At 54.9% G+C, this 22,094-nt stretch overlaps 1 protein-coding gene across 7 annotated transcripts in view; it reads right to left on the reverse strand.

The window, feature by feature from the left end:
* Window positions 1-19,916, reverse strand: part of WT1 (WT1 transcription factor) — a 39,859-nt gene extending 19,943 nt beyond the window's left edge. For 3 of the 7 annotated variants that reach the window (XM_054827309.1, XM_054827310.1, XM_054827308.1), the window contains exons 1-4: window positions 17,467-18,267; window positions 12,904-13,026; window positions 12,552-12,654; window positions 5,992-6,069 (exon numbers count right to left, since the gene is read on the reverse strand). In XM_054827309.1, coding sequence (XP_054683284.1) covers window positions 5,992-6,069; window positions 12,552-12,654; window positions 12,904-13,026; window positions 17,467-17,857 — 695 coding nt within the window. In that variant the 5' untranslated portion in view covers window positions 17,858-18,267. Of the gene's footprint in view, window positions 1-5,991; window positions 6,070-12,551; window positions 12,655-12,903; window positions 13,027-14,029; window positions 14,286-17,466; window positions 18,268-19,777 lie in introns of those variants that run through there. The other 4 variants (XM_054827312.1, XM_054827311.1, XM_054827313.1 and 1 more) reach the window with 3 other exon arrangements.
* Window positions 19,917-22,094: the final 2,178 nt, after the last annotated feature.

Below are 22,094 nucleotides of genomic sequence, written 5' to 3' on the forward strand. Positions count from 1 at the left end.
GCAGGCTTCTGGGAGCAGCACCCATATGTTCTCTCCCAGCAGGACGGGCTGCTCAGGCAACACCACGGCAGCCTGGAGAACTGCCAGCGGAGCCGCTCGCTGCCCTGCTGCAAGTGCACTCAGAGCACGGCTGAGAGCACGGCCAAAGCTCCTACGCTGCGTCTTCCCCTGCCCCAAGGGCTGAGCAGCCCCCAGGAGAAGTTCAGCTAAGGCCAGGGCGATAATCAAGGGGGGAAGAGTTGAATTAACCAAAGAACAAAAGGAAAAAAAAAGAAAAAAATTGCCAGTAAGGCCCAGAGTTATAGTTAGGAGAGGCGCGAGGCTGATCCTGCCACAAGTCCTAAAAAGAGTCAGAACTAAGCAAGGCCAGCTGCAGCCAAACTGGCCTGCCAGGATCCAACAGAAATTTTTTTCTTGAGCAAGGGCTGAAGGATTTGGCCTCACAGTTCTGCCTTTACTTGTAAATATACAACTTGCTCTAACTTCAATGGGAACTGTACAAAGGCAGAACTGGACTATAAATATTTAGAATTCATGGAGTTAGTTGGTGAAAAAAGGACCCGGTATATTTTGTTCTCTGGATCTAGGCAGCCAGAAACAGACCTGGAAACATAGCCATAAAACGTAATGCTAGATAACTGGGAAACAAAGACTGATATTTATGCAACATAAAACGCTAAGCAAGCGCTATGTGTTGTAGAGTATTTAGAAGCGCTTGCATTTACCATTAGCCCAGCAAATCCTTAACACTCGGAGAGTAGCTCTTTTAAAATGATTAATCTCAAAGTTGTACAGATTGTACAAAGATTAATAAAAATGAAGGTTTTACAGATGAGAATGTGTGATGAAAAACAGAGCAGCTTTAGAGAGTTGTATCAATCTAAGTGGTTATAAAAAAACTCATAAAAGATGACATTCTAATCTGAATATTTTAAAAAATAATCAAGCTGCAATTTCTCTCTCACACCATTTTTACTTTGTTAAACTGAAATTGTCTGTCTAATGTATAAAGCAGTTACAACTTAATCTGAAGAGTTAAGCTTTTTATTATTATTTCATAAACCAAAAAAGGGAAGCTTTAGGACATTGTGAGGAGAGTTAGAAAATTTCAGATGAAACGTGAATACACATTGATTCATGAGATTCAGACTTGGAAGAATAAGAAAAGCCAGAAAGCAAGATTACATAAAACAGGCACCACATTAAGCCTCAATTTAATTGTGTTTCAATGCAGGAACAGGAATTTTAGGGTTTAGAAACAGAGCCAAAAATGAGGCAAAGTGAGGGTGTGGGCTAGTGCTGTTGATAACAGAACATAAAGGAAGAGAAGTAGAGTTAATTCCCTCTGCTAAAATATTTACCATCCTAGCACCCTGGGAAAAATATGTACGGAGACAGCAAAAGATTTTGATTAGTTATATAGAAGATCATGTTTCTGCCTGTTTTTTGTCTAATACTATTATGGAGGGTGGAGTATAAAGCTGTATTTTTATCTGCACTTTCCTAGGCAAAGGAATATTAAAAAATGTGATTTCACAGATTACAGCCCTTCTGCCATCTTCAATGAGAAAAACAGCTGGTTGATGAAAGGAAGGCACTGGATTTTCAGGGGACCCTTGTCTCTGACTTCAATAGTCTTTGGTTTGGGGTTTTTTTACCATTGACCTGACTGGAATCAGGATTTCACCCAACATTTCCCTTCAAAATGAGACCCTCACCTATCAGAGGGAAAGGGGAAATTCAGTAGTAGGGACAATAGGTCATTGTCCATTTCCAATTCATGTTGATTACAGAACTGAAACCAAGTAGGAAGTTTTGCACCTCCGAATTTTACTAATAATACCATCATAGCTAAACAGAAAAACCTTTGCAATTCACTCCTGGACAAAATAAGTTTTAGATCTTGTTTCAGATGCAGTTTTAATAGTGTTCTACAGAGATCATACCTAATTTTCCTTGCAGTAAGCCCAAGCAAACAGCAATATATACAAGTGTCGGTGGAACATGCTGACTATTTAACACCCAAGCAAAACCAAATGGGGGGAAAAAAAAAAAGTCTGGTTATATACACAATTTCAGATGACTCTTGGAAATACGGATCAAAACTTTTTACTTGAGCAAACTATGCAATATTTCTGTTAAGTCTTCCTGTTGGGTATTTTGTGGCTACACTTCTTGTCTACTGTGCCATATCATTTCCTGCATGGTATAAATTATTTCTATGTCACTTTTATACAGATCTCATCAAAATATCAAGGAGGATTTTATAGCCATGAAGTCTCTACAATGCTATAAAGGGAAGCAGTATTTTCCACACTGGACAAATAAGAAAGCAACACAAAAACGTTAAGGACAGAAACTAAAGGGAAAGGTATCCACTAACATGGGACATCAATTCTGAGACATCTGGGACCTGAGTTCTCAAGGTAATAAGCAAAGGACTCACTGACTTTCCTGCAACAGTATAAATCTGATCTCAGCTGCTGCAAACAAAATGCCACAAAATTAAGAACAAACCACCAGCAAACAGTCTGAAGAGATAAAATCCAGTCCCACAGTGATGTTCACTGCCTTAACCATGAAGTTTTCCTTTCAGATCCTTGAAGGTGCCAGTTGGTGTGACAACTCTCTCAGACAACAAGCCAGCCCTCCCTGTTGTCTACGCAAAGGCAGACAACAAGGTGACAGAGAAGTCCCTGGACAAACAGGCAACACATAATCAATGCACTAGCTCACAAGGCACCAAATGTGGACTGTTCTTCCCTCACATCAGTTATAAGCACAACTTAAGCTCAATTTTTGGCATTCAGAACCTAAGCGAAAAACTACAACACAGATTCAAGTCACTTGGACTATATGGTAGCAGTAGTAGATTGTCTTCTTGTCTATGGGCAATTCCTTGCAGAGAGAAGCTCAATTTGGGCCATCAGACTTCCTTTTGGTTTGCCAGCAAGTAGAAAGATGTAGAATTCACGGCTGTAGCCTCTTCTATCTGTTTCCCCATTTAAATCGCCATCTCCCTCCCCTACCAGTCTATCACATTGCCAGAAGACAACATCTCTGTTCACCTTATGTGTCTCTCTCCACCACTGAGCAATGGCTGGCCATGCACTCTGTTCCAATACCTCTTACTGCCCACCTCTGCTCGAACCCATGCCTTCTGCAGTTCCCTGATGCTTACACTTACCAAAAGCACTCTAAGACTAAAACCCACCGAGACGAAGAAACTTCTCGCCCTCAGTTTCAATATCTGACATTAAAATATCCAGGTAGGAAAAAACATTCAGGGAAAGAAGTCTTCTGAGGTCTTAAAGCCATAGGCTGAAGCAGACACTGAGCAGATAACATCATTCAATAGTTTAGGTGCCAGGCTCTGCCTTCTGATCACACGCGAACAGGACTGTTCATAAGCTTGCAACTCAACAGGAGTGATTTTCAAAGCGACTGAAAAGGACACAGCTTTTGGCCACCTGACTGTATTCCTTGCCAAATTTCAAACTTTTAATCTGAAGTGAGGAGATTCTGGAGCGCTCAGTCAAATATTGGCAAGAATGTAAACAGCTAAAACCAGAATGCTCTCAGATAAACCGCTAGATAACTTAGGCATAGAAGCTGCTTACTAACTCTACCTGAAACGCACAGCAACAGCTTCATTTCAGTATATTAAACTTATGCTGAATATGAACCCAGAAAGCAAGCTACTGAACGGGTCTACTGTCCAGTATAGTGTATGACCTGCAAGTTTTATGTAATTATAGAGTTCTCTATTTGCCAAACTTACGGGTAATGTTTTCTTCCTTCTTATAATGTGCAAAAGTCTTACTGAAGCCAGGAGGAATTGCTGGGGAGAACTCAAGGCAAGGAGCTAAACAAGGACTGTCATCGTTGGACAGAATCTAGAAGCTCCATATTTCAACAGAAAGATTGATTCCAAAATTCTTAAATTACAACTACAAGATTGAGAAAAGCATCTGAATACTAAACGCCTGGGAATCACTTATGAACAGTTCATATATTTTAAAGATGTAAATCTTGGGAAGAATACCTTATGTTCATGGCAACTGAGATTGGAGGTACTGTGTATTGTAACTCTCAGCCAGAAAAGACAGATAACTATTTTGGCTCATATTACCAGTGATGAGGCTATGTCTAGCACTGATTTTCCACAGATTCTACAATCTTGGCCTATACCAAAACTTCCAGCTTTGTTTTACCATAGATCATTCATCTTGATTTCTTTCCCCCCCCCTTCATGCATCCTAGGTCACATACTTTACACTGCTAACAGTCTGACTCCTGGACAAGTAAGAAGCCATTTATTTTGTTCAGTACTCCTTTAATATTTCTATTGTGCCTTTTTTTTCTTTTTTTTTTTTTTCACTGAGTTCCGCAAAGAATAACCTCTTCCTTGCTTTAATAACTTGGACCTCAGTCAAGGTTGATGTGTTTCTCCATTTTGCAGGATATTTTCTTCAGAAGAGACAAAACAGTGTCTAATATTGCAATGACTGATCTTTAAAGGGTACAGTTTAAAGAGGAAATCAAAAACACTTATGGAAAAAAAAAGTAGGAAATAACCTTTAATAGAGAGGATTGGCAGCAAAGACACTGAACTGTACACAACTGTAGGATTTGGGGATCTTCTTAACCACATGAGAGTTCCTTGACAGATCTCCCTCCAATTCTCTAGTTCATTCTGATATGTAGTTTACTATGCTACTATCTTCTCCCTCTAACCTTCAAACACCATTTGTGAATGAGCTAGAAGCAGACCCATAATATTTTTCCTTTATCACACTACAGCACTGTACACAAAGTTCATCTTGAACAAGGTTTTCACATTTATGGACAACCACATGAAAGCATACATCTATAAGGGCTTTTCTAGATTTCTCCTGTCGTTCACTTGAGATGGCACACGCTCAGACACTGAGAACATCTCAAAGCAAGTCGGTGATACCTACCTTTGGTAGGGGAGTTTTCATAGTCAATCATCTGCTCTGAGCAGAGCGGGCAATCTTTGGCTTTATCTTGGCTAAGATCAAAAGGTGGCTCTTTTGCTTGTGGTAGTGATCGTAGATAAAACAAGGTGAAGTTACGGCAGTGCACCAACCCAGTGGGTCTCGTCCTACCTCGTGCTCCCCTGGGTGCGTTAGAGGACCACCAACCCGGAGCAGGACTACTGGAGGCACTGGGCGCTGGCACCCAGAGCTTTGCGCCGCCTTGCCGACTCTATCTCCCTTTCCTCCCCAGCATCCCGTCCTCGCCCCGGGACCGGGAGAGCGGGAGGCCGGGTGCCGGCTGGCAGGGGGAGGCCCGGCGGCAGAGATGCTCGCCCAGGCCGGGGCGGGCGGGGGCCGGGAGCGCCGCCACCCCGGCGGGGCCCCGCGGCGCCTCGGGGCCTTCCTGCCCGCCCAGCGGCAGGAAGCCCCGCGGGGGAGGCGGGCCGGAGCCTCTTCCCGGCAGGTGGGAGGGCGACAATGGCCAGGAGGAAGGAAGCCGGGAGGCGGCAGGGCCGGGACACAGGACGCAGGGCCCGGCGAAGGGAGGGAAAGGGAAGAGGGATGGTAGGAAGGGGCGACGACTCGAGGAGGAGAGCTCGGAGGGGCCGTGGCTGCCCCGCCGGGACAGGCACCCGGACCCGGCCCGGCCCCAGCCCTGCGCGGGGACCCCCGAAGCCCCGCGGCCGCGCTGCCCTGGGCTGGCGTGGAGCCCCGCGGGGGCAGAGAGGGCGGCTGCAGCCGGAGAGCTGCGCCTTCTAAATGCCTTCTGCTTCACTTCAAGCCTGAGCAGCCAGCACCCTGACGCTTAACTTAGGTTATCACAAGTATTTTTAAAATACACGGTAAGGTATAGCCAGACGATGAGCCACTGTCGGAACTGGTCAGTATTTTTTCGTGCTAGTGACCGGATTCAAGTCGTAAAATATAAGATAGTTCAGTAATAAAACTACACTAGGGCAAAAGACTAGAAAAGAATAAAGCACCTTACCCTTTCAGTGTGGATCCCAAGTTCATTTGATTCCATGTCATGCATTCAAGCTGTGAGGTCATTTGATATAAATTGTCACTGTTGCGAAAATATGTAGAATTAGAACTAAAGTTACTGCGATCAAAAACAAACCGATACGTCAAAATAGCAACATTTTGTTTGTTATTGTTTTTAAATATACAACAGAAAGTTAATTTATTTTATATAATCCCTTTTGTCGATATAATACTTTTTTTTTCTTAAAAAAAAAAAGAAAAGAAAGGCTGTGGATTGAAAAGTCTCTTTTAATCTGCAAGCCTGTCAATTTGTAAATAGCTGGATGTGGAGACACAAAACTTTTTCCTTACAGAAGAGGAATATCCGATATTGACACTTTGAAATTAATGAAACGAATATAGGCAGCCCGGCGGGCTAACGAAGCAGATTATTTGTTTTAAAAAGGCAAATCTGTTAACTGTTTTAACCAGGAGTGTGAGAGACCACGTGGTTAATGGAGCGAAGCAGCTATCGTGACTCATGATAGATGTTACTACATAGAGGGCTTGACAGGCAGGAGAAAAATGGAGTGGCTGAGCGATAAACGAAGCTCACCGCTGGAATATGCTCCTTCCCCGCCGGTACACACCGAAGGCAGCACGGGCGGCTGCTGCAGACCTCGGCTTCCCGACCATCGCTTTCCACCTTTGACCGGCAAAACCGGGGACCGCGGCCGCGGTAAACGACAGCCCGCGAAGACGAGCCCCCCCCCCGCCCGCCGGGGAAGAGCGCCCCGCGATGCCGGCGAGGCCGAAGAGGTGCCATCGCCTGTGGCGTGCCCCCCCCCGGGGCAGGCTGCGGGGGCTCCCCCGCGCCAGGCTCTCCGCAAAGTGCAGCTTCCCGCTCGCCCCGGCGAGCCGCGGGGTTGGGGGGAGGGGGGTGGGGGGGCGGAACGAGGCGGGAGCCCGCGGGCCTTTCAGCCGGGCTCCGTGATTGATGCCCGGGGCCGGGGAACAGCCGCTCACAATAAACGCAAGTCTCCCTGTTGATTAATTACACCTAAATTCGCTGGACTTATGCGGTGAATTTATATCATTCTCTTATTAGAAGAGGGTATTTTATTTTTCTTATTTTTTTTTCTTCGTGGCAGGTAGAAGCGACCTAAAAAAGTCAGATTCCAGTGGGAAGCTTTTGCATATAAAAACAAATTAAGTTACTTCAATCTCGAAGTATGCGTAATATCATTTGTCAGTATCACTGGACACTATTATTCATTAGTGTGTCTGAAGTGCTATTATGCTACTACAATGTCCTGCATATCAGCTCAGGAATTGTTAAACTCTCCTGCAGTTTCCCCATTTGCAATAGCAGTCCGTGCTGGTCTGTGCCAACTACGTTTTGCAATTCCACGAATTCTTCCTGTAATGCTGCTGTAATTAATTCCTCCAGGACCCTGATTTTTATTAGAAGTGCCCGCCCGATGCATTTACAGCAGGAGATTTCCCTTTAACTTTCTTTCGCTTGACAGTTCATTTATAAGAGCCTCCCCCACAATATCCACTTTTCCCCCTCCTTTGCTTTTTCATAAAGCAATACACTTATTCATCTTGTCACTAGCTCGCAGCCACTGTATTGCATGACGCCTTTGGGTGACAGCGTCCAAAACAAACCGCTCCGAAACCAGCGCAATGTCCAGCGGCGAGGTGAAGCCGCAGCTCACCGTCTCTGCCTCGCCGTCTAAAGTTCTCTCCTGCCCTCCCCGATTTACAGCCGCGCTTCGCTCCTGGCTTTGCAGCTCCGACAAGAGCTTAACAGCGGAGCCCGAGCTGGCTTCAGCCTTTGAAGGGAGCCCGGAGCGGCTTCCGAGCAGGCTGGGCGTCACGTAAAGCACTCGGAGAAAGAGGGCGAGCGAAACTCCGCTCCTTCTGCTAAATCCCGCGCTGCCGCAGTCGGTCCCTCCGGCTCGGGGCGGCCCCAGGGGAGACCCGCAGCCCTCGCCCCCCCTCGCCCTCCCGCTGCAGTTGCGGTGGGGCAGGAGCCGGGGGAATGAGTGCCGGGGGGAGCAGGCGCCTGGGCTCGGACCCCACGCCACCCCGGCTCGACGACCCACGCCAGCCCTGGCCGCCCCCGGCGCGGGAGCCGAGCGGGGCTGCCTTTGAGCTGCGCGACTTTGGGAAGAAGGAGACGTTTGACTTGAGGCCCTGAGAATGAATTCCCGCGGGATGCGCTGCGGTCTCGGCAGGTCCCGAGTGGCCTATGCCCCGGCACCGGGGTGCCCACGGAGAGACACCCCCACACCCCTCAGGCTGCAGAGGGGGTCTGTGTGACCTCTGCTGCCAGCAGCGGCAAAGGGGAGAAATTTCTTTTTTGTGGAGATGCTGAGCCCACGACCCTGCGAGGTTTACATCTCGAAAAACCCGGTATTGCCCAAGCTTTGGCTGAATTGTACGAACGCAGTCCTAGGGAGGGAGGCAGGTGTGGGGGTACCGCCGGGCTCCGCGCCCCGGCAAGCCCGGAGGCAGGAATGGCCGCGCCGGCCGCCCTTTGCCCGGGGGCCACCGGGCATGGACACGGGATTAAACATGTCCTTTCTGACATGTGACAGAGAACAGGACATCCCTAACTCCATTTACGCCTCGCCATGGTTTGTTATTGACAGTACCGTGAGATGATCTCATGGAATTAACAGCTCCTCTCAGAATCTCGGCTTTGGATGAAGTTTGAATGATGAGAAGGAAAGCGGGGTCTCCGGGGATCCGCCTGCGCTGATTCCAATCTGAATCCTTGGCCCTCCAAACGGCCACAAAGACGACACTAAAAATAACTTATTTTCATTACAGAGATGCTTTTAAAGAGAAACGAGAGGAAAGGGGGGAACATTTCTACAACGGGGATTAATGTAAGTTGGAGTGGAATAAAAGGAAGTCAACGCTGAGCAAAAAGGGAACTTAAAAGGAAATCAGTAGTAGATCATATAGAGTTTGTTTTGGCCTGCATTGCAGTATTACCGAGTTCTTGACCTCTGCACAGAAAGAGCTATAATCTGAACCGAGACTCCTCCACTTTTAAAGTCTTTGTAAGTGTGACTCACAGTAAATTTTCAACATCGAACATGTTTACTACATTAAACAGCGCGAGGTAGAAAAGTTCACATCCCTATTTTAATGGACCCACAAATGCTGGTCATCTAATGCACACTTGCAATCTGTGCGGGTTTGTCATCCATGTCCAGCTATCAACAACAGGCGCAGTATTCCTTGGCAGAGGAGCGGGCTGCGCTATAAACAGAGAGCAAGTAGTTGCCGAGGCGAGAGATTTCAGAGATACTTTTCCTTCCAGTATAAGAATTACGATCTTTTAACCATTTCTTTCAAGCTGCCGCCTTCCCGACTACTTTGCCTTGATGTGGGATACAAGGGAAAGCTCTTCAGCCCTAGGCCCGCCCGGGTACCCCTCCTGGCACCAGCCGGGCCGGGAGTTCCCCTGGCCCAAGGACCCTGCCGCTCACGCCCACTCGCGAACCGGCGGGGCTCCCCGTGGGCCAGGCTGCGGGGCCGCGCCCCGCGGAGAGCGCGGAAGCCGATAGCGGCTTCACTGGCGGTCCCTTGCACCCAGCTGGTGAGATGACGAGGAGGGAGAAGAGAGAGCATCAGGTGGAGGCAGTTCGCTCCTGCATCTCCCCGCAGCTGCTTTCTTGCTCCAGCTCTGCTCACGGAAGAATCACCCCGTGGGTCTCGTTTCGGCGCAGCAGAACTCCGAGACGGGGGATGACCGAGGGATGGGGCCCGGCGGGACCCAGCGAGCGGGTGCAACGCCCAGCGGACTCGAAGCCTCGGCCGGGGTGGGTGGGCGAGGGACCACAAACGACGCCCGTGCGCTACTCGAGCATCCCGGGGAGGCGCAAAGGTGAGGCGGTGCGGAGCAAACACCGGCCGTCGCATCCCACCGGGGAAAGAGGCAACACCTCCCGTTCCCGAGCTCGTTTCCTCCTGCCACATTGCCTCCTCTCCGCTGCTACGGGCGAACGGGAGCATCTGCTGTCCCCAGCCTGTGCGAGGAGTGACAGACGCGACGAACACCATTCCCTGCGTGCTCGCTGCGCGCTCCGCGCAGCGGCCATGAGCATGGCCGCGCACAGCCTCACCTCCCATCCCTGCCAGACCCGGCGCTCGCATGCGGCAATCGAGCCCTCAGTTGTCAAAGTAGAGCTGGCAAACGTGACTTAAAATGCGAAAAGCAAAATAAATCTTCGCAAATAAGGTACGGAATAAATACGGTCTTAAAAAATAATAATAAAGATTCCGCCAGATCAATATGAATATTGACTTAGTGCGGTCGGTTTTCAGGCCGTTGGAAATGTGGCTAATGAGTCACGCCCGTTTTTGCATGATAACTAGTCACCACTTTCTTGACAACACTTTCGAGGAAGAGCACTTGTGTAGTAGGAAAATCGTTTTTTCCAGATGCTTTTGAACATGTGCCGTAGGGGACAGGCGGAGACCGTACCGAACTCACCCACCTGTTCGGGCTTGGGTGCTCGAGCAGGCTTTGTACAACTGGAGCTGCCCTCGACACGGAACAAGTTCTGCCCTGACTTACACCCCCACACATCAGTATTGGCTCGTGTGAGGTTTAAGGGCTTAAATCCTTATCCTACTGAAGTAAGCAGTAAACCTCCCGGGGAGCAGAGAAGGATCAAGGCTAAAGTCGGGAAGAAATCGGCCCCGTAGCGCAGCGCTGTCCACTCGCCCCGGGATCCGGGTCCCGAAGCGCTGGGGCGATGCCAGGCTGTGCTCACGCCTTCACCAATGCTTCCTCGGTAGAGGCACATGGAGGAGAGAGCTCTCGGCACAAGCAGCGGTTTCCTATCGGAATCACACCTCCCAGGACTGAGGTCGCTCCACTGAACGTACAAACGAGTACAAACGCCGCAGGAGGGAGCGCCCGCGGTGCTGCCGCCGGGAGCCCCGACACGGGAGCAGGGCACAGGGCGTCGAGGGTGAGCCCCGAGGCCCGGCGGGGCTGGGGAGAGCGGCGGCTGCCCGCAGCGGCTCGGGACTGCCCTCCCCAAGCCTTCCTACAAACCATATTTATAGATTTCCCTGCGAGGCGAGCAATCTCTGTCACTTCAGCGCAGGAGTTCGCCCCGCCAATTATTCTGCAAGCTAATCTCTCTGGATAGGCTTCTTTCCTTCCTTCATTACCTCATTCCCTCCTTCCCTTGACGTCAACTCACGTTCATTAGCGAAGTGGCTTCTGGAAGTCACAGAATTTTGTTGTCCCACGTCCAGTGTTGATTAATCAGAGATGATATAACCGGCCTACAAGAGGAGCCGCTCGCGGCTTCCTTCGCGGAGGCATATTGTTTTGTGTGCGAGAGTTACTTAGCAACTCCGAGATACGGGACTGGCTCCAAGTTCACAAAAAGTTGAAGAATAAATTTTGGGGAACTTCTTTGCTCACTAAAAACTTTGTAAAACCGCAAGAGACACGCCCAGGCCGCATGCCAGACCGAAGAAACCGGGAAGCTGGGCTTGCAACGGACCCGTCTGTTGGCAAAGAGAGTTCGTGCTTGCAGCAAAGCTCCAGATGCACCTTTCTCCCAGCAAGGAAATCCGATAGGTTTATTGCCCCGTTTTCAATAAATAACCTCCCTGCAGGCCAGTCCCCGTCGCTCCTGGGAGCCATCGGAAGGGCTTTTGGTCGGCAAGAGGAAGCCCCTGCACGGAGCTGAGTTTTAATTGCCTAGTTGCTTGCCCGATCCCTGTACCACGCTCTGCCCATCGCTGCTGCTCACCAGCGAGCGCTCCCACATCTTCCCGGCCTTGGGGAAGAGCGGCCGCGGAACCTCCCAGCGCCGGGAGCGGGGAGAAGGCGCAGGGGCAGGGCCGCGCCGACCGGTGCGCCTTGCGGGTCGGATCCTGAGCCGAGGCGGAGGGGACGGGTGTACGGCGGGGGTGGTGGGGACCGCGCCTGCCTCGGGCAGCGAGGGGATGCTCTGGAGCAGGGTTGGGGTCAGCTGGGCTTCCCCGGGCACTTCCCCCCGGCGCGGATGAGCCCACGTGGGCAAATCCCAAACCCTTCGCACCAGCGGGCTCCGTCCGGGACACGAGTGTCCCGAGGAGGCCAGGCAGCCCGTCTCCCGCGTCCCAGAGGCGGCCGGCACCTGCCGCCGGACAGCGGCTCCCCCGAGCCGGCAGCACAGAGCCCGAGCCCCACGGGGGATGCTCGGCCAACGACGACCGACGTCGCCGCCCCCCGCCAACCCCGGCCCGGGAGGGCGAGGCGGCCCGGGAAAGCTCTGAGACATGGCAGGTCCGGGGCGGAGGGCGCGGCAGTTTTTTGTTTTGGTTTGGTTTGGTTTTGTTTTGTTTTGTGGGGTTTTGTTTGGTTTGTTGTGGTTTTGTCCTTTTTTTTTTTTAACGTGTGAATCTTTTTTTTCTTTTGAGAAAGGAAAAAAAATAAATCTGTTTCTTTGCATAAACCAGAAAGCTGTTTGAATGGCATGCGGGGGAGAGAGACCACGTCCGAGCAACAACCCGCGCAGAGGGAGGCAAGGCAAAGCTGCCTGCAGGCGGAGGTACCTGTTGTAGGGTGTCCGGAGGAGCAGGGCCTGACTGCCCGTGCAGCTGTCGGTGGGGGTGTGACAGCCGTACACCGGGGGAGGCACCGAGTACTGCTGGTCCCCTGCGGAGAAAGCGGCGAAGAGTTAACCCCTGCGGCGACCGGCTGTTCCCCCCCTCCCAGCGCCGCAGAGGGGACTGCAGGGCCCCGTCCTCCAGCGTTTGGGCAGTTCTAGCTCTGTGCCAGGTCTGCAGTGGGGAGCAGCGCCGCGACTCCGGAGCTACTCCGGATTGCCAGTCGGCCGCCAGCCCCCTTTGAGACGGGCTCCCGCGGCCGGGAGCGCGGTCCACACCCCGCCGAGGCTGAAATTACCTAGCGAGGGCTGCTGGCTGATGGGGTCCTCGTGTTTGAAGGAGTGGTTTGTAAACTGAGCGGCGTGGTGAGACGGCGTGTGGCCGTAGCTCGGGGTTCCGTCAAACGCCACGGTGCTGTAACCTGCCGAAGAGACCACAGCAGGGTTAGCAGGAACCTTGAGCCCGCTCGGCCACCAGTTTCCCGCGAAGCCTCTCCGAGCAGGCCTCGAGTGAAAGGAGCCCACGCCCGGCCGAGTGCCGTAGGTTCCCACCGTCACGCACCCACGGCACCGCCGCGGGCTGCCGAAATACTTCGCATTTATTGCACCGTGATGATATTCCCCCGGTGCTGCTGCCCACGGTGAGGAAAAAGACACAGCAAGGCTGTGCCCCTCCGTTCACTCTCCCCCTGCACCCCCCTCCTCAGCACACGCACTTCACAAGGCTGCGGGAGCAGGGCGGTGAGGGTGGGACCCCCGGGGGACCCCCCCGCCGCGGGGAGAAGCGAGCCGGGCAGCCCGCGCCGAGGGCGGAAAGTCGGAAGTCTCGTTCGTGTTTAAAGAGAACAGATCGGCTTTGGTAATAAAAAGGATGTTTTCATTAATTGTTGCTCATATTAAAGAGGAAGATTCCCATCTGCTCAGCGTACTCCTCTGCCGTTTCCAATTTAGAAGTTACCCTTTAATCTCTCTTTCTTTTTTATTTATTTTTTTTTAAGAACAGCTTTCTGAAGAGTCTGCAATAAAGAGGTGGAATGTTACATGCAAAAATAAAACTCCTCCTTTCAGCGAAAATTGCTCTCCAAAATAATAAACAGCCTATTTTGTTTCCTACACCGAGCAGATTCAGATGGAAAGAGACCACCTCTGCTGACCCCGGGCCGACACGAAATCGTAAATCAGGTGCTTGGACACCAACTTTCATTAATGACTTGGAGCTGGCTAAACAACTTCAGCTAAAAAAGTAATTACAAAGTAATATTATCTCAGAGGCTTCTCGGCTCATCAGCATTTATCCCGAGAACCAAGCTCCTCCGAGAGTCACTCTTCCAAAAAACCAAACCAAAACAAAAAGTCCGACGCGGGATGAGAAAAGAAACCAAACCGACGACGAGCACTCCCTCCCTCACACCCCTCTCTCTTTACCCGTTTATTCCAGCACGGGCATCCTCGTCAGGCACGGGATGTGGCCGGGGGGTGGTTTTGTTAGCCGAGAGGGAGCACTCGGGACTGTTTTCAGGTTCCTATCACAGTTCTCTCCCGTGCCGAGTGCTCCACGCTGTGCAGGTCTCTGCTTCACCACCGCCGACCGATAATCACAGGGATTTTTCAGAGACAATAAAATGGAGAGGCAACAAAGGGATCCGGCTGTTGCTTCTCCATTTTATTCTTTCTGCAGAGAGCCTGGATCCAGTGACATTACAGGACTGAATTAACCTGCGGGGTTGCGCGGGAGAAATGAAAGGAGTGATGTGGAGGAAAAAAAATCCAGACGACTTTGAAACCTTCACCTTCGCAATGATTTTTAGCCGGCCCTGAGCCTGCGGGGCTGGGATAGACGTGGGACTCACTCGTCCCCGGCCAAATCTCTCTCACATCCCCCTCGCCCTCGGAGCAGAGCTCCTTTCGCGGCGATGCGAGCAGCGCTGACAGGCCGGTACCTTACGGGCTCTGATCCCACAGCTGTTTCTCGCTCCTTATCTTCTCCCTTAGCCCTCAGAGTAGAGGATAAACCTTCAACTCCCTCTTCCCCATTTTCCTCTGCTGCTTTTTTAACTTTCAGAAAACACTGACACTTTCTACGTTACTTTTGGCCCGGCACAGACTTTCGGTGACCTTCAAAACTCAGCTCGGAGCAGAACGAGGTTTTGGCCGCATTTTCCGGTGTTGCCTGACCCAAAGCTTCAGGAATGTGATAAGAAAGTTGAGTTCTGAACCGAGCTGCTGATAGTGAGGTCTCTTTAATTAGGCCGTTATCAGAGCCAGGCCTGATTAAAATGTGCTGAAAATAATTGAAAGTTGTACATCTGCTGGAGTACGGGGCCCGCTGGAGGCATCCAGTTGTTGGAGGAGCCCAGCTGGATGAAAGAGGCGAACGAGAAGAGGAAAATTGGGCAGAGGTTTCAAAGCCTTAGTTCCCTAACCCCCACCCCATCCCAGACTTGGCAGTAATGTCATCGCAGAGCCAAGGTAGCGTCTTTCCCACGGTCGGAGGAACCGGCTAAAAAAAAAAATATAGGAGTTCAACCTTGAGGAGAGCCAAAGCAAGAACAGTTTATCCATCCACGAAAAAAAAATGAAAGAAAAAAAAAAAGAAAGCAAACACCCTTTGCCGAATTCCTCCTTGCCGAAGGAGCTCGCTGCGTGTCACGGAAAATAGTTGTGGCTAAGCCCCGGTGCCTCCCGTGCGGGGAGGCAGCACCGAGCCGAAGGGACCTCCATCCTCCCCGCGGGCGCAGGGACCGGCCCCACGGCGAGGCCGCGAGGCCTGGCGGAGCACGGGAGGGAGCCGGGACACGGCCCCTGCTCCCCGGGACGGCGTCTTCCTCCAGGCTCCTGTAGGGCCTCGATCCACCCCGCCGGGCCGGGGCGGTGCAGAGATGTAAGGCCGCTGGGCCCCGGCTGTCGGGCACGCCCAGGTGTGTGTGTGCAGGACCGGTGGTGCCGCGGAGCGAGCACCGCCCGCAGGGTGCGGAGACCGAGTAAAGCCCAATGCGGGCTCCGTGTTTTGGTGCGCTAAAGGCTCCGTTTCTCTTCGGGGTGGTTAAACTCAGACGACAGGATGGCGCAGGGTCGCAGCTATTTTGTCCCTTGCTAACCCGCTCACCCACCCAGGGCCGAGTTTGTTTCTCTCACCCTCCTCTCCACCTTCTCGTCGCTATTTGGGCCCAGCGATTACAAATCCTCTCCAATGTCTGAAAACCTTTCAGATGTCTAAAAAATATCCCCGGCAGAGCTCCCTGGCGCGGAGTGCTCTGTGCTGGGGCGAACGCGGCCGCTCCCCGCCGGGTCGCGCCGCTTGGAGCCTGGGGCCCCCGCGGGGCACGCAGCGGACCCGGGGCCTCGCCGCCGGCCCGGCGCGGCCGAGCCTCTCCCCGAGCTCCAGGGATGCTGCCCATCTGTCCCAGCCGGGCCCGGCGGCAGGGCCCTGGCACCCCGCTCAGTGCTTTCCGAGGACAGAGCCCGGCGCTGGGCGGACAGCGGGGGCAAGGACCGGGGGACGAAGGCAGCAACGGTGGCATCGCGCTGCGACCCGGCACTGCCCGGGGGAGACCCGTGCGCGGCCCCGCTGCTGAACAACCACTTCGCCACCGCCGCCATCGCCTCTCCTCACTGCAAACGTCGTCCCGAGCCGCCTGGCCGGCCTCGGGCCACCCGTCGGCGGCTAGCACAGAGCGCGCCCGCCCGGCCTCGGACTCTGCTCTGCCCCCCCGCCCTGCCTCCCTTCGCCAGCCCCCAGAGAGCCAGGGACAGCCCGAATCGTCCGGGTGCTCCCGGGGCGGCGGGCACCCCAGCCCTTCTCTGTGGCTACGTGGTTGTCCCCGCGGCGCACAGCAAGCCCGAGCTGCGAGCTTGGTGCAGACGACCCCACGCCAAAAGCGGCGAGACCCCAGCGAATCGTCCCGATCCGGCCGGGCCGCGCAGCCTCCGCCGCTCCCGCTCCCTCGTCCCCCGAGTCTGGTGGCCGCGACACCCCCACCCTCCCTCGGCCAGGCTCCCCCGGCGCCCCGCCCGGGGCCGGGTGTGCGGGACAGGCGCTCAAAAACACGGGGCCAGCTGAAGGGGGGGGGGGGAAGACCCGAAATGTCTCGGCAAGCTCTCCGCACGCTCGCCCCCTTTCCCTTCTTCCTCGCGTTTGCACCGGCAGATGTTTATACTGCAGCCACTGGAAGAAAAACGATTAGATGGTGATCCCGGTGCCACACACAGGGGATGACCCATCGCCCGGCCGTGCAGCCCACGGGAATTTCTCAGGGTGGTGCAAACAGCAGCCTGTCCTGACCACGGAGATGGCGAAAAGAAACTACGAGGCGCCCCTGCTTGTGTACCCCGGCCTGGGGGCATTCAGCGCTCCCGAGGTTAATTCGACGAGGGGCTTGAAAACACTAACGTGCGGACAGCGGGTTTTGGATTCAGGAGAAGGTTTGGAGGTAACATACCACCCACTCCCCAAGATTTGTGGAGAGAATTGTCTCGGGGCACTGGCTTCATCTCCATTCCAGGACTTGCGCCGTCCCCGGCCCGAACAAACCTTTGCGAGGCGAGAGGCTGCTCCAAACCGGGGAAGGGTGGGGGGGAGACGGGGACTCCAGCCCGCCTGGCAGAGCCGCCCGCTGCAGCCCGCTGCCCCACAGGAGGGGTGGGGGCGAGAATCGTGGCTCCTAAAACTCCCTGGAGCGACCTGGCTGCCGCATGGGGAGGGAAAGGAGGCACGGAGGGGCTGGCTCTCCTAACGCTGCCCGGCTGCTGCGGAGAGAAAGGCTGGGCTTGGTGTTTACATCAAGCGCGGCCCGGCAAGGCTGAGCGGACGCCTCCGGGGGCCGCCCCCCCGAGCCCCGGGCGCCCGGCAGCGCTGCTCTTACCCTGGTTGCGGATCGCTTGCTGGCTCTCCAAGCAGTTGGGCAGGTAGGGCCCGTTGGGGAACATCCTAGCCTGGCCGGAGGGCGGCTGGCTGGGCGGCGGGGCGCCGAAGGGCCCGTAGCGGCAAGCCCCGGCCGTGCCGGTGAACTGGCCGGAGAAGTGGACGGTGAAGGCGCTCAGGTATTGCTCCTCGTGCGGGTCCGACCCGTTCCAGCTCGGCTCCTGCTTGATGAAGGAGTGCGGCCCCAGCGAGCCGTAGGAGGCCCCCGGGGGGAAGTCCAGGACGGGAGCCCACTGCGCCGCGCTGCTCACCGGCATGGTGCAGTTGCTGTTGCCCGGCAGGGAGGGCACGGAGGGCAGCAGCGCGTTGAGGTCTCGGACATCGGAGCCCATCTGCTCGCACACCTTCTGCCTGCCGCCGGGCAGCCAGTCTCCCCCCGGGCCGCACTTGTTCCAGGACACCTGGCCCCTGCCCGCCAAGCCGGAGGCCGGCTCCGGCTGCAGGCACCAGGCTGGCGAGCTCAGCCCTTTGGGGGAAGTTTGCTCCGCGACGCAGCTCCCCGGGTCCAGCCCTGCGGGAGCCGGCAACAGCGACAGGGAAAGGTTGTTCTCCAGGATCGCCTCTGGGCTCGCACCCGCTCGCAGCTCAGGGCAGGGCGGGTGCGCGTGTCGCTGTGTGTCCGCGTGTGTGTGTGTCTGTCTGTGCGTATGTCCGTCTGTCTGTGCGTGTGTCCGTCTGTCTGTGCGTGTGTCCGTCTGTCCGTGCTAGGGGGGCACAGCTGCCTCGCACGCCTCACCTCGGATGCCTGCTCACGCTCAACTTTGCAAAGCTCAAATAGAGGCGCTTGCAGGGGAGGAGGAGTCAGCCACGCCGATCCTCCATTCACACAACCTCCACCGAGGGGCTGCCCACAGCCCGCTCTGCTGAACCCAGCCGGACCAGACACGCGGGGGGGTGGGTGGGTGGGTGAGGAGAGCCGGGGATGGAGGGGGAGAGGTTACTGTGGGAGAATATATCTCCCCTACACATCACTCCCACCCTTCTTCTGGTGCAAGCGCCACTAAATCTCACCCTAACGTTCCTTCGCTTTAGAAGAGACTTGCGAGACTGTTAGAGGGATCCAGGTGGCCAGTAAGTACGTGCTGGATGACTTCCCCCGCCAGCTCCGTGCATGTCCGTGGGGACTCCCGAGGGCGGCGGGGTCGCAAGCCCTGGGGACGGCGCGGAGAAGCCTCCGCCCTTGCAGGAGCCAGGGGAAGTGATCCAGCCCGGGGCGGGCGGACCCTGTCCCTGCGAGGGGAAAGTGTCTTTCCAGGTGCCTCTCCCGCGTCTCCCTGAGCTCCTGCGGGGTCCGGGCTGCCTGCCCGGGCCCCCGCCCCCGCACACACCGGCGCTCCCCGTCCTTGTGCAGCGGCGCCTCGGGGGGCGCCGGGCCGCGGCACGTCGCGCAGAGCCGGCCGTGTCAGGGTACCGAGGGCTCCGCGGAGAGGGGAGGGGAGTGCGCCCTTTGCAAGGGGATAGGGACCGGCGTGGGCCCGGTCCCAGCCCCGTCCCTCCGACCTGCCCGTGTGTGAGGGGGAAGGAAGCGGCTGGGCAGGCGGGGGAGGATGGCAGCGCTGTAAGTAACCTGCTTTTGGGAGATTCCCCTGGCACTGCTCCTGGGGAGCCCCCGATTCTCTCTTTCCTCCCCAGCCTCCTGGACAGCAGCTCCTCAGCATGCATCCCGGGGGCGGCGGCGGGAGAGTCCCCCGTGGCACCTTACACGTTATCACCCGACGGTTCTTCCAGACGACACGACGGGTTTCGGGTCGGCCCTGGCAGCGAGGGATGCCATGATTTTAGCGGTGTGAGACCGACAGGAAGACCCGGGGCGGGCGGCAGAGCCCCGCGGGACGTGGCGGTACCCGCCGCGGCCAGGCGCCTGCCGGGACGCGGGGCAGAGGCGGAGACAGGCGGGAGACACTCTCACCAAACGCGAGAAGAGGCATCCTGCCGTCTTCCCTCAAAACTACTAATTAATAATCACCCGGAGGGGGGGAGGAATTAGCTTCTACGAGCACGCGTGGGACAGCTCCTAGGAGCTGCGCCCCGATGCAGTGTACTCGCAAAGGCAGGCTACGCGTGGGAAGCACCGCGACCCGCGGGCCCTGTCCCTTGCGCATCTTCACCGGCCGCTATAAAAACCGCGGACAGAAACCGCCGCTGGGGCCATCGCTCGGCGCACACCCAGCAGCGCACAGCCCGCATCCTCCCCGGCCGCCTCACCCTCTCTTTGCAGCTAAAATAATAAAAGAAACGCCATGAACATTTACCTGCCGCTGGAAAGACCGAGCCCGTTGTCTTCCCGGTGACAATTTACACTTTCGTATTTCCTTTCCCCCGCGGCATTAAAGGTTACCGCAAGCATCGCCAATCTTGAAACGATGTTTTAAAATTCAAAGCGTAAATGCTACAACAAAAGAAATTAGAATAGGTCGTTGTTAGAGTAGCCAAGTATAACTTCATTTTCTCATTAAACTCTTTAACCAAAACAGTCGGGTTTTGTTATTACTGAAATTAATTTTCACAAACTATCTTCACAGAATTCCCTTTTAAAATCTCTCTTTTGATGCGTAAATCTGTTTATTACGGAAATCTCCGTGTAAGAGCGAAAGATTTGTTTATTATCTTTGCCGATATTAAAGATCGTCTAAGCTTACAGGATCTGCCGTTTCTTATGGGTACACACCAAACTAACCCACTCTCGGACGGCATTTGTGAACACAGCCCGTGGCCGTGAGGGGGGCAGTGCCGGCCCCCGACGCTTGCTCCCGCTCTGCTCCCCCTCTCTGACCACACCGGGCTCCCCGCACGCCGCAGCCCCCCCCCCCCCCCCCCGGCCCCTGTACCCGCTGGGGCCTTGCGGGGCTGCGGGGAGCTGCAGAGTCGGAAGCGGGGCTGCTGCTGGGTTTGCTCAGTTCTGTGATGGACAGACACCTGAAGTTGGTCCCTTTCAACTCCGTCTCTAAAATCGACAACGTACGTACAGAAGTAGAAGTCTTTGGCCAGCCTAAGCGAAGTATTTAATTTCCCGTGAAAACTAGACCTCTCTTGGTACAAACAGAAAAAGCCTTTCCCGCAGCGGACTATTTTTCAAACTACAGTGTGGTTTTTTTTCTTTTGTTGAAATAACCTAGTTTGATAAATGTTCTTGAAAGGCAAAGATATTTTCTCGATCGCTTAGGTTTGCGTTATTCCACCTGGGAGGAAGAACTGCCGACGTCCTTCCAAATCTTCGCCTCTCTCGCACTTCCCAGCGGTGAAACAAGAAGACCCCTCGGCTGCCAGCGCATCCTCCCTCCCCGCGGCTGCCGGCAGCGCCTGCAGCGAGGCCGGGGAAAGCAGTGCTCGGCCGGGGGGGCTCCGGAGCCGCCAGCACAGTCTTGCGTAGCGCCGTGCACCGGCACCTGCGCTCTCCCGGGCCGCCTCATCCCGGAGCGGTCCCGGTGCAAACAGGGCGGGGGCATCCTCGGGCGGTGCACCCCGAGCAGGCGGAGGAGGGAAGCCCGGAGCCTTCTACCCCGGGATGGGCAGGGGGCTTTTGGGAAACGGCCAGCGCCACTTTCCGCAGCCGTTCCCTTCCAGCCAGCACAGGGAGAGAGAAAAATCTCCCGCCCCGCTGCAAAACGGGGGCATCTTTCTAGCCCAGGCCGGGAGTGCTGGCAGCAGGTCCCCTCGGGAGCGCCCCGACATGCCGAGAGGAGCTGCTCCCCCCGTGCAGGGGACATTTGCTCGCCTCTTCCCTGGAGATCCCGACCCCGATTCCAGTCAGACTCCGGCGTAAATCACCCCATGCCCCGCAAACCGGGCGCCCGCGTCCGGGCCGCAGTGCCCAGCTGAAAGCAATGGCCGGAGAGATGGCAGTTCAGGGACTTCGCCGGTGTCCAGACGCGGGCGGTCCAGAACTTTTTGCCCTCTCCCCTCCAAACTCGGTCCGATCCAAATCTTTGCCAGGCAGCAGTCAGGCTTTATTGTTTTGCCCGCTACTCCATAGCTACCGTAATTCCTGATAATGCTCAATCTTCGATTGTACTCGAAGGCATACTCTACAAGGTCAAACAACAGATATTTCCTGGACGGGGATTATTCTGAGAGTCCCACTCCATCCCGGGCAAAACGGGCTCGGGAACCTGCTCCAACCTGAGCACTGCTGAAGCACCGCCCCAGCCGGCGTTTCCCCGTTCCGCTTTCTCCCCTGCCATGCTAACCAATTAATGGACCGGTAATTCTTACTACACTTTAATAAACTCCATAAATGATCCGCTCGCGGCTCGGAGGTGGGGGAGACTGACTTAAACAGAAATAAATCCCCAGCCCTTCCAATCCTGCTCAAGCCGCTCACAGCACGCAGGGGGGATCTGTCTCCTTTCACTCAGGGAGCTGATCAGAGTTTGATTATTTAAGTGCCAAGAGCAGCAGAAACAAAGCTGCGAAGCATCTCCAGGATGCTTCCAGGCGCAGAGGGGCAGGAACTCATCACGGCGGGCCCGATCCCGCATTCCTCCCCGTCTCCCCGCGCCCCGCCGGAGCAGCGCCGAGAACCGCGGGCACGACGGGAGCCGGGAGCTCTCGGCAAGGCGGGATCGGCCT

Source organism: Grus americana, chromosome 5 (assembly GCF_028858705.1).
Source record: "Grus americana isolate bGruAme1 chromosome 5, bGruAme1.mat, whole genome shotgun sequence".
NCBI lineage: Eukaryota > Metazoa > Chordata > Aves > Gruiformes > Gruidae > Grus > Grus americana.